At 42.5% G+C, this 20,558-nt stretch overlaps 1 protein-coding gene across 1 annotated transcript in view; it reads right to left on the bottom strand.

The window, feature by feature from the left end:
* Window positions 1–18,799, bottom strand: part of LOC117535894 (protein crumbs homolog 1-like) — a gene marked incomplete at its 5' end in the record, with an annotated part of 27,062 nt that extends 8,263 nt beyond the window's left edge. Inside the window, 8 exon segments of the mRNA XM_034200546.1 lie at window positions 122–287; window positions 3,163–3,704; window positions 4,559–5,512; window positions 9,822–9,935; window positions 10,036–10,221; window positions 12,184–12,323; window positions 13,236–13,431; window positions 18,104–18,799. Coding sequence (XP_034056437.1) covers window positions 122–287; window positions 3,163–3,704; window positions 4,559–5,512; window positions 9,822–9,935; window positions 10,036–10,221; window positions 12,184–12,323; window positions 13,236–13,431; window positions 18,104–18,799 — 2,994 coding nt within the window.
* Window positions 18,800–20,558: the final 1,759 nt, after the last annotated feature.

Genomic DNA, 20,558 nt, shown 5'->3' on the forward strand with positions numbered 1-20,558 from the left:
TTCAGAAATGTTTCAAGACTGTAAGTCTAATTAAGAAATGAAGAGCTAAATGAACGTGGCCTGACCTGACTCCACCTGTCCTTCCCTGATAAAGAATGATTTCAGTCAAAGGACTACTTACACTCATACCCATCCTGCAGGTCCACACAGCGCACCCTTTCAGAGCAGGGGTGGTCCACGCACCACAGGCGGGTCTCACACAGGAGGCCAGAGTACTTCATGGAACAGTTGCATTGGAAGTCATTCCAGGTTATTTGACACTGTCCACCGTTTAAACAGGGCTGATCCTGTGCACAGACAAACACAAACAAATGGATTAGATGATTACCTGTCAAATCTCTCACCTGATGCGACGGCAGAGGTAAAAGCTGCAGAGAGGATTGAGCGGAAACGTACAGATCAAAGGAACACAACCAGATCAATGTTAATAGGGTCGAGGCGGCCCAGCTATCAGACAGCACTGCAAGGCGCTAACACAATTAGCATGTGTTCAGAGTTAGAGCTACACACTGGCAAAACATAATAGTGTTTATCTGGGGATTTGTACTAAAACTGTATTAGCCAGACAGTTTGGTCAGTCACTGATCAGTGGATAACATGCACTTTTTGCTTTATCACTCAATGTACCCCTTCTAAAATGGCAAGATAGGTTTGTCAGTCGACCACTTACCAAACTGACATTTCTGAAAAATGTAAGCTGCGATTATACGATAAGATACGATATAATAATACTTTATTGGTCAGATCAAGGCTGCAATTTGACTTGCATCACAGCAGCTCCATGTGTAACATCAACATCAAGACACAATACATGAAAAACAAGCAACAAACATTTAACATAACAGCACAATCACTGAGAGAAAACCTGCTCAAAGACGTGCATCTGATCTGGGATCAGCTCTGTGTTTAGAGGATTGACTGATGCACAAAGGAATGCTTCAGTCTGACTTTATTGAATGGTGGGACCCTGTATCTCCGATCAGATGGTAGCAGTTCATACTCTCTGTTCAGAACATGGTTAGGGTCAGAGATGATGTGGTTGGACAGCCTCACTAGGTTGTTATGATAGGCTGAGTCATAGAGTCTCTGACAGGTTGACCAACTATCTTTGAGCAGATTTTTAACAGGTGGAGCAGTTTTGATTTTAAAGCTGCTGACAAACATTTGTACCAGGTAGTATTGCAGTACTGCAGAATAGACAAGATCACAGATGTAAAGAACAACAGAAGAATTTCTCTGCTCGCCCCAAAAGACCTAAGACGGCGGAGAAAATAAATTCTTTGTTTTGTCCTTTTGCACAGATATTCAATGATCCTTCCATGACACCAGATGGTCAATCATTACACCCAGGTATTTGTATGAAACTCCCTGCTTGATCTCATCTGTATGGATGACAATGGGGACTTTATGGGAGTCAGATGGTGAGCCAAAAACGATTTCCTCAGTTTTCTTGGTGTTGATCTCAAGAGCATTGTTATCAGTCCACTCGACCACCTGATGGTGCAGCTCAGGGTCGTCTGTGTTACTGTGTTACTGAGCAGAGATATTAATGTTGTATCATCAGAGTACTTCATGATGACTTGGTTTTGTGTGTTGGTAGAAAGTGAAGAGCACAGCTGAACTCACGCAGCCCTGGCGGAGGGGGACACCTACATTGGTTGTGATGGCAGATGACAGGGTTTTGTTAACCTTCACAAGATGCTCTCTACTAGTGAGGAAAGCAGCATACCAGTAAATCAGGTATGGATTTACTTCCATTTTGGCCATTTTTGACCCCAAGATGTCTGCTTGTATTGTGTTGAATGCTGATGAGAAGTCTAGGAAGAGGGCTCTTGCTCGTGTTACGTTTATCTAAATGTGTAGTGATGTGAACCAGAGTGGCCACAGCATCTTCCGTACCACACCCTTGCTTATAGGCAAATTGGTAGGATCAAGTTTGTCTTGTGTTGTACTGATAAGAAATCGGAGCAGAATTATTTCTAGTGATTTCATAATCACTGAGGTGAGGGCTATTGGTCTGTAGTCCTTATGTTCTTTTGGGCAGCGGTTTGATGTGTGAAGTGTCCCATGGCAGAGGGATGGCGTCAATGGGAGCCTGAAAGATGGGTGGCCTCACTGGAGCCAGCTCAGTAGCAACGCTTCTCAGCAGGAAGCCGCTGCACCCATCTGGCCCAGCCGCTTTCTTGGTGTTGGTGAAATGTTTTTCTGACCTCTTCGACACTGATGGTCATTTTGTCAGAGGAAGCAGGTATTATGGTTTCGAGAATTTCAGTGCATTTTTCAGAAATATCCAGTGACTCGAAACGGGTAAAGAACGTGTTTAGTTCATTGGCAAAACAAAATTCATTGTCCGTCACAATAGTTTTAGCTGAAGAGGTCCTTCCTGTCATGGTTTTCATGGAGTCCCACACCTTTTTGGGGTTTTAGGCTTTAAAAGCATTTTCCAAAAGCGCCAATTTTGATTCCCTCAATTTGACTTTCAGTTATTTCTCTGTTTAAGTGCTCCATAGTCTTTGTTCTGTGATACAGATCCCAGATAATTAATTAAAATGACTCTTATGATCTAATTAAATTCCAATTATCCTGAGCTTCACTTTGGAAATGTGCTAATATAGCATGGTAACATACTTGTATATTAACACACTGAGCTTTTTGTGGTGTTGCAAAGAACGTCTGAGCAAGTTTACAACGGAGGCTGTTGACATCCAGGTTGAACTGATATAATGCTGCTTGGTTAAGGTCACAACACAGCTGTCAGGGTAAAAGTCTCCACAATGCTCTCTATAATCACGTGATCTTGAGAGTCCCCAATCATGACCATCAGCACTAACACTGGCTGTCACTCTATTGTTTTACACACTGTACCATGCCCATTCTGTTACATTCATATTCATGCTGTTATATCTATCTATTCTTATTCTTAAGCATATTTACAATTTGTAATCACCATACAATACCCTCAGGTTTATATATGATATGTATTTGAGTTTTATCATGCACTTTTATTCTGAGACAGGAATTGTTTATTAATGTATGTCAGCTTATATTTTCAAATTCTTTGTTCATATGTATAGCTTCTTAATATATAGATGTGGAGAGCTGAGCATAAGAATGTTGGTGCAACTGCCTGTTATGCTGTACATGAGACAAAATATCTTTCACCTTGCATGTGTCATCACTTTGGCATCCTGGCAGCACGTTCTCCATTGTGCTGGCCTGGTAGACCTCCACCCCCTCTGGAAGACCCTCAGTGGTCAGATGCTTGTGGTCCAGCCGGAGGTCCTGCAGGCAGCCCTTCATATTTCCACCCCAGGCATTCATGCTCATGCCTGCAGGGAGCCCCCCCACATATGCCACATCCCCTGCCTCTACACTCACGTTCCCTAGGGCACGATGATTCCCTGCTTTGGGGAAGACCACATGGCCATACTGTACTTGTACAGCTACTAAATAATTGCTGCCGTCAGTGACGAGCTTGGCCTCTGAGAGCAGGGTGGTGTGAGGGCTGTAAATAGCAACAGTGCCCTCCTTCAGATAAAGTGTCAGGTAGGGCTTTCCTTCTCGACGAAGCTGCAGGAGCAGACCATTGTGTTTGAGCGAGCGCAACAAAAAGGAGATGGTGAAGTTTTCTCCATGGGTTTCCGAGATGTTGTAGCTGACGTAGCTGGTGGTGTTCTCATGACTGAAGGTCCAGGAGGGATATTCTGAGATGGGAGGGGAAGCACAACGTTGTCAGTATCTTATCCCAACACACTGGCACATGCTACACCTGAATCAGCAATGCTGTATATCTGTTCACTCCAGCAATCCATATTAACATAAAAATAACTACTTGTCAGGGTACTACTCTGTTGTATCACATTGTTGCGAGGCCATGGAGGAGCATTTTCCCCACATGTCCCTTGTGCTGGGCAACATTTTAAATAAGTGGATTCCGCTAGGAGTTGCATCATGGGAAGTGGTGGATCCAGTGCTTCTGAAGCTTGACCCATAATGCATGGCATCAATCTTGTGATATCTTGCTGCGTTGACTTGTATGACTCATGCAAACCACATTCATTTACTTTGCCCTAAATACATACAAATATGTTTTGCCCCTCCTCTATGGCAGTGCAATACTTGATTGGGGAGTAGTATTTTACCACATTGTGCAGATTTTCAGTGGCAATCTTTTGTATATCTGATTCAAGAATTGCATGTTATGCACTCACATAACAAATCATATTTATATTTCGTTTTTTATTATTGTTTTAGCACCAAGCAGCAGTAAGTGTTAACTCTATGGAAGAGGTAGAGAAGCTCAAAAGGGAATTTTAGATTTTATTAATATATTTTTAATTAGTCACGCCTTCACTAAAAAACAGGACCTCAAAGTACACGAAACCATGGTAAATATTTACTGTAGGGAATGACTCCCACCTAAAGAAGCATTCCAACAGTTCCTCCTACACACAGTCTTGGAAATCCTCTCTGATCAGCAGTAGTCTACCTGCTGTTTCTGTTCTACAAGTAGAGAGTGTTCCTTTAAACCTATAAAGTATGCTGTTAGTACTCTCACCTTTGTCACAGCTTCCTCCATAGTAGGGGCGATGACACTGACAGCTGGGACGGACCCACATGTCCACACACTGCCCTCGCTGCATGCATGGGTCATCTTCACACCAATCTTTTTTGCTGCATCCTATTTCCAACCCCTGGTTCTCCTCTCTAATGAGATCCTGAGGAAGAAGCAGCTTGTGATCAACTTGAAAGTCTTCCATGCAGCCAATGAACGCCCCTCCACTGGACGTGTAGGCTAAATATTCCTGTGGCACCCCTCCAACATACAGCTGTGGAAAGGAGCTGGGCTGGACAAACATCAGATGGTTGTAGACCTCATTTTTTACCAGGCACCCTTCCTCACAGCCGGGTCCTTTTACAACCATGACTAGCCTCTCATCCATGGTGACAGTGGCCTGGTGCCACTCCCCGTCATTGACTGGGCCGGGGTAAATGACTTGCAGTACCTTCCCTGACTTCACCCTGGCCTGAAGGGAGCCTCCAACAAGCTCCAAAGAAATGAAGCGCTCAGTGGAGCCCCGGTGGTACAGCACCATGTCGGGCAGAGTGCTCCTGAATCGAACATGCATGTGGAGCCCTTGGTTTCTGTCTTTAGCCTCTCTCTTTGTTCTGGTTTTGGAAACAGGCAGCTGCATGTGGATGTAGCCCTCTGAGTTGAAGGAGAAAGTGGTAGAGGTGTTGCAGCGTTCTCCAGTCCAGCCAGGCGGACACAGGCAGGTGTAGTTGTGTTCTTCGTCATCAGTCAGCACAGGGATGCAACCCGCTTTATGTTGGCACTGGTGCTGTTTGCAGCCCTCCAGACGGACGTCACAGTCCCTCCCACCCCAGGGGTCATGGCCTGGCTCTGGGACGGGGCACACACACCTGTAGGAGTTGGCAAAGTCTTCACACGTGGCACCATTCTGGCATGGATTGCTGTCACACTCGTTGATGTCCACCTCACAGTGAACTCCTACATAGAAAGACATGCGCATTTAGTAACTTCAACAACACTGATTCAAATGTTTGCTGGAAGCAAAAACACACATGGATAAAAACAAATCTGTGTGAGAAAAGTATTATTTGATCAAATTTAAAATCACATAAACCTGTTTTATCCACTACAGAGAAATACACAAATAGCTCTGCGAGTCAAAACATAGTTAACCTTATGTGATACAGAGCTTAGTGTGCACGTATATAGATAAACAGGCAGGCTTGGTCGAGGCAAGTCATTCCTTTTCCCATCAGTCACTAGCATATGAGGAAATGAGTGCAGGAAATAGCCATTCATTGCACAGTTAAAGGAGCATTTGTTTTGATTTATGCACAGTTTTGAAACACAATTGAATCCCAAGTCTATCATACTGATTGAATTAGCCAGACACACACACACACACACACACACACACACACACACACGCACGCACACACACACACACACACACACACACACACACACACACACACACACACACACACACACACACACACACACACACACACACACACACACACACACACACTACTATTGCAGTCTGCCTGGTTCAGTAGTCTCAGTCACCTTACCGCATTCAGCATAAGCCCTGGCAGCAGTCAACTTGCATTAACAAAGTCCTTTCAAATACTCTACACCCAAGGAACCCTACAGCTGCCGTCCCCTATGTGCCTGGACTCTACCCACCATACAAAGGCATGCAACTTTCTAAATGTAAATATATGAATGTAGTGTACCCTACTGTACCTGTCAGCCACCAGAGCCACCAGCAGCACAGCAGCATCAGCCTGTGCCCCCCCATGATCCTCTGAGTGAACAGCCAACACACTGAGAAACACCACCCTCTCTGCTCCCTCCCACAGAGCAGCAGTGCCTTCACTCCTCCACTCTGTACCAGGCAGAAGAGAGTTAAATGCAGCCCTGCCCATCTTGGCTTCTCCTCCCTCTCTTCCTCCCTCCTCCCTCCTCTCTCTCTCCCTTCCTGACTCCTTCCCTCACCCCCCCTGCTCCTCTCCTGTCTGCAGCCCAGCCCGGACAGAGCGGTAAGCCTGCAGCCTGAAGCTGGCTCCTGTCAGTGTTTGACAAGAGGAATGCAGTGCTGCATCCCCCCCACGTCCATGTGCTGGCCTGTGAATGCCCACCGAAGGCAGGAGCTGCTCCAGCGAACCTGCAGGGGGCGCTGCCGGCTCAGGGTTCCAGCCCGAGCAGGATGCATCATGCATGTTACCCAAATGTATCTTTTTTTTAAGGTTAGCATAGCAGTCAGTCAGTCTTATGCAACATTGTGTTTGATTATGTCACTTAAGATGCCCTTTAGAAATACTTCAATCTTATCAGAATATACATTATACCAGAGGTGGGAAGTAACTAAGTACATTTACTCAAGTATTGTACTTAGGTACAACTTTGAGACTTGTACTTTACTTAAACTTACTTACATGTCATACTACTTTGTACTCCTACTCCACTACAGTTCAGAGGTACATGGTGTACTTTTCCTCCACTACATGTATTTAATCCCTTTAGTTACTTTACAGATCTGGATGAATGATGTGAAATATAATCAAGTGTTGAATCAGACTTTAGTTCCACCTGGAGTAAATCCACAAGCTACCCTGCAGTATACAAAGTACTTCAAACTAGCTGCACCTTTACCAGCTTTGAGAACACTTTCATGATCAATCATTATAAAACATATCATATATATTATTCTGGAATGGACCAATCTGCACAATGAATACTTTTACTGTCGCTATTTCCACTATATGTTGATGAGAATACTTGTGTACTTGAGTAACATTTTGATTGCAGGACTTTTACTGTAACAGAGTATTTCTACACTCTGAGTACTTCTACTTTTAATGAAGTACAAGATCTGAGTACTTTCCCACCCCTGCATTGTATCCTATGTGTTCCCTTCAATTGTTAAGTTGTTTACAGTTTTTCAGAAAAAAAGAAACATTTCAGAATTACCTTTTCTCAAACTAACATGTTTCTTTAATGCTCCTTTCTTTACATAATTGATCTTGGATTTCTTATCTGGTGATATAAATGTTTGAGTTTTATACTAAAGTCTTCAAAACAACATTTACATTCTGAGAGAACCAGCACATGCATCAGCAATTATTGGGTTGATAAGATGGCATAAAAAAATCTAGGAGCTAGAAATGTGAAGATGGTCTAAAAGCATACACCTGTTGCTGACTATGTGATGAGTATGTGCCCAAAGTAATTACCCCAACCTCGGCATTTATAATACAAAATGTCCTGCATCATCTTTCACAAACTCTGTATCCTAACTCTATAAGCATCGGTAGTAGCATGGCTCAGGTACAAAGAGGGCACACGAAGGATCCATCTGTCCTGGCTTAACTGTGACCTCATGTACGTGGAAAGTTCACCTCTTGCACACGTGCCATACAAAGTTAATAGGATCATATTTTGATCTGAACTTGCTGTCAGAAGTACTATATACTGTATGTTTACTGTGCGCCATACCAGAAATATGAAGTGCATATCATTTAGAAAAAAAGCCTGGTTTTGCTTACAATGTTTTTTGTTTTGTTTTTTTCATCAGGCTTTAATGAGGCTCCTAAGCAGCTTTGCTGTAATCTCCCCTCCCCCTGAAACATTTCTGAGACCCCAGTTTAATACCCAAAGAGGACGCCTGACATATGGCACCTTTTATTGGCTTTCTATGCTCCTCCGTACCATATGCCCTCTTACCCCCCACATCACATGGCCATAATACAATTAGCAAATTAAATTAGCTTCCCATGTCGTTGATGGAAGGCTAGCTGAATAGCACACTTCTAGATCCAGATTGTGCGTTTTAAGGTCAGTTATTGGTGCATTTCCTCCGGTGACAAATCTCCCTTAATGAGGAATGAATACCTTGGCTGGCCACGAGGAATGGCAAGCAAGAGGAAGATTAACCCTTTATTGGGTTGTTGGGCCAGAACTAGAGGTTCTGAGAACTGTTGGTCATTCGACTTCTACATGGGAACATCCTGGAATAAAGATCTTTCTTTCCTTCAGAGTTAAGTTATTGTGAACTTAATCTTTGTATTTATTTTTTCATTATTTTATTTATTTATTTACTTGTAAAGCGTCTTTGGCAGCAGGAAAAGAGCTATTACCATGTATTATTATTATTATTATTATTATTATTATTATTATTATTAACGTATTACGTATAACGGTGAGCCAAACCAGATCAAAAGCAATAATTGCTATTACCTAATAACTTTAAATACAATAAAAACAGGTTAAACACAGTTGGCTTGTCACATGGAAAACAACTACGAAATTAGACATTAAATCGAATTGGGTCTGAAAGCACATCATTAAAAAGGATGTTGTAAAAAATATCCCAAAAGATAAAATACGATGTCTGTGATTTAATATGCTAATAGCGTCTTTCGAACAAACTCGAAAATCTGCATAGAATGAATAGCAGTAAAAATAAGTGGATGTAGTCACTGTGACATCATTTATTGGTTTGTGCACTACCGTTGTGAAGCCTTAAGTTGAGCATTTCCCACAAGAGGGGGGTCTTAAGTACAACCAAATGGACAACAAGACATTATGAGGTTAAGATAATGCTATAATGACCTTACATCAACTGAAACACACTTTAAAAGACTAAAGGTAAGACAAAACCACAGAGAGCACCCAGACTGGACAACAGCTGGTAGCCCCGCCCTAAAGCATGCTTTACTGTCTCTTTTACTTTGGGACCATGGTCTACAAAATGCACATCATGCTGTATTTAAGACAGTTTGAAAATGCGATTTTGACCTTAAAGTCTTTAGTACAAGCTTCCACTGAACTTCTTTTTCCAGTGGACTCTCCTCATGTGGCCATAAGAAAGGTCTAAGGCACTTCCGCACTGGCCTCACATTTTAGACCCTGAGGTCGTAGTATGGGGTGATGAGACGGTAACCATTTTATTCCCTTTTCTTAAACATTAATTCAAAATTCAAATCAAAGCTCAGCTTCATCAATATACCAAGGGACACTCGTTTTCCTTTAACAGCAGTCTGTCACTAAAGTGTTGGTCTGAACAGCCATGTTCGTCCTCTGTGAGTCAGCATCACATCTGTACAAGCTCAATTACCACACGCACATGCAGCAACTGATATCAGGGAGTACCTGTCCTGTACTGCAGTCAGTGAGGATAAGTAGTACCAGCGACAGGACACACCTCTGCGGGGGGCTCAGGAGGAAGAGCAGTTTGTTTATTAGGAGATAGGAGAAGCAGCAGATAAGAGTGTATTCTTACCTGTGAAGCCGTCTGGACACACACACTGATAAGAGTTGACCAGATCCTGACAGGTTCCTTCATTGAGACATGGAGCAGACTCACACTCGTCCACATCGACTGAGCAGTTGTCTCCTGCCAACAGAACGCATTCATGGGATTCATATTTCCTTGTCACTCAGTCATGAAATAATATTGCAAGACAGTGAAGAGTTCATGTTGGGAACTGTCTTACCAGTGAAGCCCGGCAGACAGCGGCAGATGAAACCGGCGGCCTCTTCATAGCTGAAATTGGCTTTGCTGAATTCAGGCAGGGAGCCATAGTTCAGGATATCTGAGCGCTGGAAACACTTGCCACCATTCTCACAGGGAAGATGCTCACACTCATCTGTATCCACCTGGCAGTTCTCCCCCTGGTAACCTGGACACAAATGCACACATACACACAAGCCCACGTTTTTTTTTTTGTCTTTGCCACATAACAAATGAAATAATAAAAGCAAGAGAAATTCAGTAATAGCTCATGAGAAAGCTGGCTAAGCATTTGATGTGAAGTGCTATGTAGCATGTGAAGTTCGCTAGGTACTTTTTGAGCCTGCATTGTTCAATGGAAATGGATAATGGATGTTGTGCTTATAGCCAGTATACACTTTTTCATCATATTTCATTTAGGTGACGCCTACATCCATTAAATTACTTTACCTGGGGTGACAGGGCCTTCGCAGCAGCCTCCCCCACACTCTGGAACTCCCTCCCCAGCCACGTCAGACCCGCCAACACTCTCACATCATTCAAACAACCCCTTAAAACTCACCTTTTCACTCTTGCCTTCAACTCCTAATCAACTAACCCCTCGCCCTTCCTCCTAGCTTAGCACTTTCTACTTTTGTTGTTATTTTTGTTTTACTTGCTTGTAAGCGCTTTGAGCACCAGGAAAAGCGCTTTAAAAATGTAATGTATTTATTATTATTATTATGATTACTTGTTACGATGACTTCAAGCACACAATACATAAGGATAAAAACCTGAAGATTTAATTTTGTTTTTTATATCCACCTGTGATATCTATCAAGGTACTTATAGGATATGCACACAGCAAAGTGTACACACACACACACCCACACACACACACACACACACACACACACACACACACACACACACACACACACACACACACACACACACACACACACACACACATCCTAATAAGCACATTTGTGACAGCGGCAATCAGACGAGGACTGCTGACATCGTCAACTCTCCCTCTCGCTATGTGCTCATCAGTGTTGGGTGTAACGCGTTACAGTAACGTAACTACTTTTGCCGGGTAAAAAGTAGTGTAACGCGCTTCTACGGAAAATGTAGTAACGTAACGTAGTTTCTTCTTCAATTCGCCGCAACGTTACTTTTCCCAGGGACGAGTGACAGTGACACTGCCTACTCAGCTGCGTGCTTACGCATTAGGCACGAGCTCTCATTCCACACTGTACGTGATAGAGGCTGGCCGCTGGTGGTGGCATGAAGACTGAAGAGCAGTGATGGCAAGCGAGAAGCAGGCGCAGCCAACGCTAACATTCGAGGGATGGAGGTATTCCCATTACTTCGAACTTGTTGAAACTAAGGGGAAAAATGTGAGTGTAAGGTGTACGTTGTGCCCTGGCCAGAAACTTGTGTCCACTGCCGTTAACTCCACTGCCAACCTCACCAAGCATTTGAAAGGAAAACATGCTAGCATGAAGCTAGTAGCTCAAGATCCCCGGGGAAATGATGATATTTCGAGTCCAATTCTATTTAGTAGCCTATTGATATGATTTGCACTAGCTTTGCACCTATTTTGGGGCTAGCCTGTTTAATGATTATGATTTTATATTGATATTGTTTGATATTATTGTTTAGTGGTGGTGTTGACGCCTATAGCCCAATGTTTTGTTAAGTGCTCTGTGGCATTTTTTTTATAATAAAGAGCACAAAAGAAATATCTGTAATGTCCTCCATAGTAGAACTTTATGTAAGCCTACACATTTAGGAACAGAGATGGGGTTCTGCCCAAAGTCGAGCAACATAAAGTAACGTAAAAGTAACGAGTAACGTAAAAAGTTACTTTCCTTGGAGGGTAACTAAGTAAAGTAAGGGATTACTTTTTTAAAGAAGTAACGAGTAACGAGCAAACACTACTTTTTAAAAGTAACTTCCCCAACACTGGTGCTCATATATCACTTTTCATAATTCAACACAACCCTGGAGGATGTAAATCTTTTATTTTTGTTTTACTCTGCATTTTACGACTTGCAAAGCACAGCCTTGCTCTTTAGCCCCCTCCTGCCCTCCAATCTGTTTATGTGTAGGAGAGTATGTTGGTGCCCAGAGTGATGGGATGTACCTGGCCAGCATTGGCACATGTACTGGTTGACCCCCTCCACACAGGTGGCTCCATGCTGGCAGGGGTCTGAAGCACATTCTGGAATATCCTCCTCACAGTGGAGGCCTGCAAAGCCGGTCCCCTCACAGTCACACTCATAGCTGGAACAGAGAATAGAAACAGATTTTATAATCTGATTGTCTGTGACATGATACAACATACTATGATCAAGAAAAGAAGATTATCGTTAGCAACCATGAGCTACTGATGATAACAAACCCCAGAGTGTAGTGAAAAGGGCAAGAGTATGTTATTTCTCAAATGTAATTTCTTTCAGAATGTACATCATTTCCCTTAGAATATTCAGAGATGATAGAATATTTAGACACAAACATTTTAGTGGTATGACACTATTCACAACACAGGTTCTTTCCAGGCGATTCATGTTGGAACCTTTTAGTGTTTTTATACAAAATACAACAATTCAATACGTTCTGCTTTATCACCAGGTCATGGAATATAGTTTGTCAGATCAGGTATTCTCAGCACTTTGGGGGGGTTGAGATTTGTACTGGGAAAGCTTTCAATTGTGAAAATGTTGGGGTTGGCATTAATAAAGAAGAATATTTATTTGAATACAGTGATTCAGCATCCTACTTGTACAGCTTTATTTCCTCAAGTGAACTTAATTTATTATTATTGTACATAGGTAGAATATTAAAAAAAGGCTTGCTGTCACATCACAAGCTCAATATGATGTGACAGCAACATCCCTGAACAATCCCTAGTTCTTGATATTGATATAACATGGTTCACCTAACCCATTACCTTTGTTATCATGCAAATTGTGGACATTTAAATTGCGTTGTTTAAACGTTTTTTTGGTAAAAAACACAACCACACAATATAGTTGTGTTCTAAATACACTCAAATGCATCCATGTTTTTTTCCACATTACAAATGTGGAAATGAAACCATCCAAAGTGCCTATGAGTTCAGCATCAGCCTGCTGTGTCAGCTCTCTCAGCTCACTTCAGTTTGGGTGTAATCCAAAGACTGTGGTGTAATCCTACCTGTTGACCCCATCCAGGCACCGGCCCTCATTCAGACAGGGGGAACTGGCACACTCATCAATGTTGACCTCGCAGTCTTGACCCTGGAAGCCGGCCAAGCACTCACACGTGTACAAGGCGATGTGATCGCGGCAGGTGGCTCCGTTCTGGCAGGGATGCACCTCGCACTCATCGATGTCCACCTCACAATTAACCCCTGCAGGGGACAGAGGGATGGCAGCGGGCCAAGGAGTGAGCTCAGCAACACAACTCATTACCTCAGGACAACACTATAACAGGGGAGCTGCCAAAAACTGAGCCGCAGACTTCAGAAACACACACTAATGTCCCCATACACAGCCATGAAACTCTTGTTCAAGTTAATGGCTCAACCCATCATACTCTGCATATGAAATGTAAACAAAACATTTATTATGATTATCATTGAAATATCTTGTGATTTTTTTTTACTTCACTGAATGCTGTCAACATTTTTTTTGCCAATAATCAAATCTCCTTTAACTAAAAGTAACACATACATGTTGTACCCTCTACTAGGAATTGAAACACCTGCCCCCTCACATTTATTTTCTTGGTCTGCAAGTCAAAAAGGTTAATACATGACTTCAGTGTGGTCAGTATGGAGCCCTGGAGGGTTCATAGAGAGAGAAAAAAATAAAACGAGGCCACGTTTTATTTAAATTGAGAAAGTAAATTGAGATATACTTTCTCGTTCGCACAAGATACTTTCTTATGGTTAGACACATCGAACTTCCCGATTATTACGCCATATTATTAGTTTCATGAAGAGGATGTCCGGTCGCCAGGGAGTGTGTGTGTGTGTGTGTGTGTGTGTGTGTGTGTGTGTGTGTGTGTGTGTGTGTGTGTGTGTGTGTGTGTGTGTGTGTGTGTGTGTGTGTGTGTGTGTGTGTGTGTGTGTGTGTGACGTGTGTGGGGGAATTTGTTTTCAGAAGATATTATGATAGTGGTGTTCGTTCCGGTGCACTCCGACAGCACTTAGCACTAGCCTACATCGAGATTAAGATTAAACAAACTTCTTTCACTTGGGAATACACATTAGAGTTAGCCAGATGTGTGTAAATTACTGTTCATGGTCATTTGAAAACAAATGCCGGTGTCGGACACACACATACACCGAACACACACACACACAGAGCTGAGCAGAGCACAAACAGACACACATCATGTAGCATTTCACGTTTCCGTAGCAACAACAACTTCCTGTCAACAGCATAAACTCGCCTTCAAAATAAAAGCATCTAAATAAAACAGGAAGTCAATCAATCAATGTTTATTTATATAGCCCAATATCACAAATGTTACATTTGTCTCAGTGGACTTCACAGTTTGTACAGAATATCAGTATGACAATACGACACCCTCTGTCCTTAGACCCTCTGTCCTTAGACCCTCTGTCCTTAGACCCTCACATCGTACAAGGAAAAACTTCCGGAGAAAACCCACAGTTTAAGGGGAACATGGGATAAACCTCAGGGAGAGCAACAGAGGAGGGATCCCTCTCCCAGGACGGACAGACGTGCAATAGATGCCGTGTGTAAATTGAAAAGACAATACATTTGCAACATAGGTAGTCCAAATGTTTGGAAATACATGTGTGTATAATAAGAAGATGAATCCACGAGGATATCCATCCAGGACTTATGATCCAGGACCACAGCCACGACTCAAGATCCAGGGCTCGCGATCCAGGACACAGGACCGCAGCAACAGGATCATCCATGACTCCAGATCCCAGCGTATATAGACACCAAAAAGAAATGTGGGGAAGCTGGGTTATTCGGAACATGAGAGTACACAGGTATAGACAGAGAGAAGGAAGAAGTAAGATGTCCCCCGACAAACTAAGCCTATATCAGCAAAACTAGGGGCTGAATCTAATCAGCCCTAACTATAAGCTTTATCAAAAAGGAAGGTCTTAAGCGCACTCTTAAAACAACCCTGTCTCCTAAAAATTACGTTCCCACAGAACTAAACTGCATTCTCAATTACGTTTAGCTAGAAACGTATTTTCTCCCACGTTACGTTCGTTATGAACGTATCTCAAATACGTTTATTTTCTACATATCTTCTAGAAGCATATTTTCTCCCACGTTACGTTTCTTAAATACGTTTATTTTCTACATATCTTTGCCATTTATTGTCTTGCTTATAATAATGATAATAGTCATTTATAAATATCATTTTAGAGCACACATTTGAAATCAGTAGGCAAGGCTGTAATTTCGCCAGCTGTTACTCTCATGAGCGAGGCAGAAAATAATAGTTTTAACATGACAAAAAGCTGCTGTGTCGTTTATTGCACCTCAAACATTAAAACAGATCCAGAGTTACGTGTTTCTGTACTTCCTCTAAGAAGAAAGGACAGTGACAGAAGCGGTCACCTCAGCCGTCTCAAGTTTATTTTTCAAATCAGCAGCTCTTTTTTCCCCTGCTATATTTGATGATCGATACAAATATTTGTTACCACAAGTTCTTAATAAAAGTGACACTGTTGGACTCGGTACTAGTTTGACCCCCCCCCCGCTCCAATGACCATTAGACCATTTAGTAAGGTAAAAAGCAAAAGGGCAAAAACGCCTCTCAGACGCTCTTCCGTTTACTTTATTAATAAAGAAAAACAAATGGTCCGTAGATACACGGATTCATCTCCCTCCATCATGTTGATTTGAATCCGAAGTTCTGAACATGAGCCCGCCCCGCTCGACCTTCTAAGCCAATCACAGCGCGATAATGACCTGCCTTCCGTTTCAACCATACTCCTTCCGTTTCCACTATACTTTGGTTGCGGTCGGATAGTTTAAAAATCAGCTCCTAAGTTCTAACCCTTGACCTCTGAGTGAAACGTCACGGGGTTAAGGGATAGTGGATAGGAGAATTCAAAAGGACTTAGGAGAAGAGACTGCGGTACTTTAGAGAATCGACTGCACTTTCACTATCCGACGTGTTTATGATGCGCCAGCGGACGTCATGAATGTGCGTCTGCTGCCGTGGGGAAACCATGGAAACTACAGTTTTCTATACAGCGGACTACAACATGGATGTTTAATAAGAACGAGGGACTACTGTAAACTCATCTAGAGACTCTGCACCGTGCTCTGATGCTGTTGCTTTATGCTTAATACTGATGAACGTTCAAAACAAAGCACTTTGGCAACTTACCACATACGTTTTAAAAAGCTTAATAAGCACCGTAACTTTCATGATATCATTTATCCGTCATAATCGGTTGTTTCCGTGAACGGCCGACTGTTGAGTGACGGCAAATGCTGCGGCTGCAAGGCATTGTGGGGCAGCATTTTCTCCTCTCCTTTCGGTGAAGGAGGTCCAGTGGTTCCTAAGCTAAAGGAGGTTATAAAGGAAGTTTGAAACCTCCTTTCCTTTCATTTGGAGAATTGGAACGGCACTTATCATGGCTGCCAGTGAGGGACTTCCGGGTCATTTCACTCCGTGAGGAAGGTTCCTAAGCTAAATGGACTATTCCACTTCAGCCTGTCTCTCACACATACAGGCATTCTTCTCTTGCATACATAGAGGTGTGTGTGTGTGTGTGTGTGTGTGTGTGTGTGTGTGTGTGTGTGTGTGTGTGTGTGTGTGTGTGTGTGTGTGTGTGTGTGTGTGTGTGTGTGTGTGTGTGTGTGTGTGTGCGAGCGAGCGAGAGTGAGTGAGTGAGTGTGTGTGTGTGTGTGTGTGTGTGTGTGTGTGTGTGTGTGTGTGTGTGTGTGTGGCCTAGCATTACTATACTTGTGGGGACCTAAATCTGTCTACACAGTCACGTGTGGGGACTCGCCTCCCTTATGGGGACAAATTGGAGGTCCCCATAAGGGAAATCATTAATTTTAGGGTGAAGACTTGGGTAGGTTTAGGGTTAGGGTTAGGGTAAGGGTTAGGGTTAGGGTAAGGTTAAGGGTAAGGGTTAGGGTTAGGCATGTGTTGGTTATGGTTACGGTTAGGATAAGTCTCCAGGAAATGCATGTCAGTCAATGTAATGTCCCCTGAAGTGTGAAACGTAGCAGCCTCGATCTCTATTCAGCTGTTCTAATGAAGGTAATACACACAGTGAAGGCGCTGCGTAAAAGACACAGCTCTCTAGCTGATAGCAGATACTGTGAGAGTCACGGACATTAATTCATAGATCAAGGCAGATTGGTTCACAGACTCTCCTATTTTGAGAATCCGGTGCATAAAAAAATAGCTCTACACCACCGAGTTTGAAATATATCTCAAATAATGTATGCACTGCCATTTCCCCACATAAACATAACAGTGTGCGTTCTTTGCAATGAAACGGTTGTCTCCTCTGCGCTCCACTTCCTACTTGGCGAACGAGAAAGTATCTTGTGCGAACGAGAAAGTATATTGTGCGCTCAAATTAATAAAACGTGTCCTCGTTTTATTAATTTGTTCTCTCTATGAACCCTCCAGCGCTCCGTAGGTCAGGGTCAGAGAAAGATCTTAGTTATGGAAAACAAAGTATGCCTACAGTAGGATTATGGAAGGAATGGAAATGTTTAGGAACATTTGGATTATTTACATAATATGATCATATTTGTATAATTACAATGATATCGATATTACAGTTTTAAATATCAGGGTTATCATCAATACCATTTGTGGCACTCATTGGTTAAGGTAAAATGGCAAGAAAGAAAAACAAATGTATGCTTTTCAAGAGACTACACTATATGTATGTGACCCCTGATAATAGCAACTTTATTTATGTTCTTGTACTTTATTTATCTTCCTTTGTTCTAAGCTAAGAGAGTCCAAGGTCTGATCCAGTGTAATACATTTCTCCTTTCAAAAACCAAGCCAGATATAACTCTGACTTTTTGAAAACAGCGACTCACCTTTGAATCCTGGAGCGCAGTCACACCTGTAGTGATCCACCTGGTCCAGACAGGTGCCATTGTTCCGACAGGGTTGGGAGGCACACTCATTGATGTCCAGGTCACAGTGGTAGCCTTGGAATCCCGGCACACAGAAACACTGGTAGGCATCCACCCCGTCTTTACAGATGGCTCCGTTGTGACAGGGCTCAGACGAGCATTCATCCACGTTCTCCTCACAGTCCATCCCCTGGTACCCAGCCGCACACTGGCACCTGTGCCCAAAGTCAGGGATGTCCATACAGGTGCCTCCATTCTGGCATGTTTCCTCTGAACAAGTGGTCACATTACCCTGGCAGTCCTCCCCTCCCGACCCCAGGGGGCAGTGGCAGGAATAGCTGTTCTCTCCGTTGACACAGTTGGAGCGTGCTCCTTCGCAGGGGTTGCTCTGACATTCGTCTACATCCTCGGTGCAGTTGAGGCCTGTGAGGCCGTCGGGGCAGTGGCAGGTGTACGCGCTGGTCCCAGGTTGGCTGGTGCAGTTGGTGCAGGGGGCCAGGCTGCAGGGGTCATACAGGTCATCACAGTACGCCCCCGTGTACCACACTGGTCCTTTGGGGCACAGGCACACGTAGTCCTCCAGGTGGTCCACACATGTAGCTCCATTGTTGCAGGGCGAGGACAAACACGTGTCTGCTGCAGCCGTGCACAGCAGGCCTGGAATGGAAGTACAGGGAAAGTTACATTTATATATTTATATATATATACATTTTTGTATTTGCAGTTTAAGGAATTATTTCATTACCAGGCATACACAACCAATTAAACACAGATAGATACATGAATGAACATAACAATCGACAAATGATGATGAATGAAATTAACTTATAAGGTGTAACTTACACATAATGGATACATCATTAATGGATACATCATTAATACTATATTAATGTACTAAGTACATTAATTGTCTGGTCTTTATAAATGTCTTATGTTCTATAATTTACCCAGTTTTTATTTTCATCACAGATATGAACTTCTGATTCTCATGGTTATTTTCTCCATTCCATTTCCTTCCATTGTGAGATAGTAAGTTATTATCTTTAAACCTTGTAATTTGCTAATAATTGCTATTCTTATCACTAGAAATAAGTTGGAATATTTGTTTGTATTCCCTCTCTTGCCAAAGTAATAAGGTTAGTGGCTTCTTGTTTGGCGAAATTACACAAATATTTGACATTTCTCTTATGGCTGTTTCCCAGAAGCCACACAAACAAGACCAAAATGTATGACCATGGTTTGATTCTGCTCACCGTGTTCCCTCCAGCATTTTGAAGTCAGATTCTGTTGATACTGAGTTTGGATTTGGGGTGTCTTAAAGTAACAACTGAAAATATTCCATGTGTATACAGTTAATTATTATGCATTTCTGTAATGTTATAATTGTAATGTGAAACAGGATGTCCTTCTGATGATCCCACAGTTAAATATCTCCAGGTCTGCAGATCTCTTTCAACTCTTTGCAGCTTTTTAGTGTTTTTCAGTCGTTTACATCTCCCAACTTCACTCTTATCAACCGCAGCAGCAGGGATCTGTTTCCAAGAAAGGTCTTGATGATGAGATAAAATGATATATACAGATAAACTTTACCATTTTAATTATGTTGGTCCAATATGTACCCATGAATATAGGGAATAAGTTATATTTAAAAAGGCTGCGTAACTGTGAATGAGTACTTTAATAAACTGAAAGTAAACTAAACACCTGTTGGCTTTCCATCCTAAGCTTCAGATGCCTACCCTATGGCTTATATGGTGGTCTCTCCATAACTCTAACCTTAAGTGCATGGTGCTCAAGGTGAAAAGCCCCTCTTTTCTCTGGAATTAAGTTCAGAGCACATGGTGTTAAAAGTAAACTTATTACATGAACAAGCTAGCAGCTGTCAGTGTTGGAGAGCAGGTGAACCTTTACTCATTACTGTTTGTCCTCAGATGTGTACACCAACAGTGATATTACTATCTGAATCTTAGAATCATCCTCATTCAAGAGATAACCTGCAAATGTGCTTTTTGTTTCGACCCCGACCACCACTAACAAAATAATGTAACACTTTAATATTTTAACTGTCACCACAGTTTCAAGAGTTACTAGAACAGACTATTATTTCATAGTGGAAGCAATACAATCTTTTTTAAATCAATAAAATCATAGTTAGATGAATAGCTCAGTAATCTCATTAATGTTAATGAGACCTTTTATTACTGAGTAGCCGTGTAATAAGCCGGCAAATAGGCAGCGTCATGTTTGCGAAAGGAAAGGGTGAGCAGAATCCTGAAGCAAAGAGGGGGGGTCTTGGAACACTGAAGGGGTCTTATATAACATACTGGACACATTCATGGTCTCCTGAGGATGGACCCTCCTGAAAACAGTGAACTCAGTTCTTGCCCTGCCCCCTTTCCAGAAAGTTCACTTTCCA

Source organism: Gymnodraco acuticeps, unplaced genomic scaffold (genome assembly GCF_902827175.1).
Source record: "Gymnodraco acuticeps unplaced genomic scaffold, fGymAcu1.1, whole genome shotgun sequence".
Taxonomy (NCBI): Eukaryota; Metazoa; Chordata; class Actinopteri; order Perciformes; family Bathydraconidae; genus Gymnodraco; species Gymnodraco acuticeps.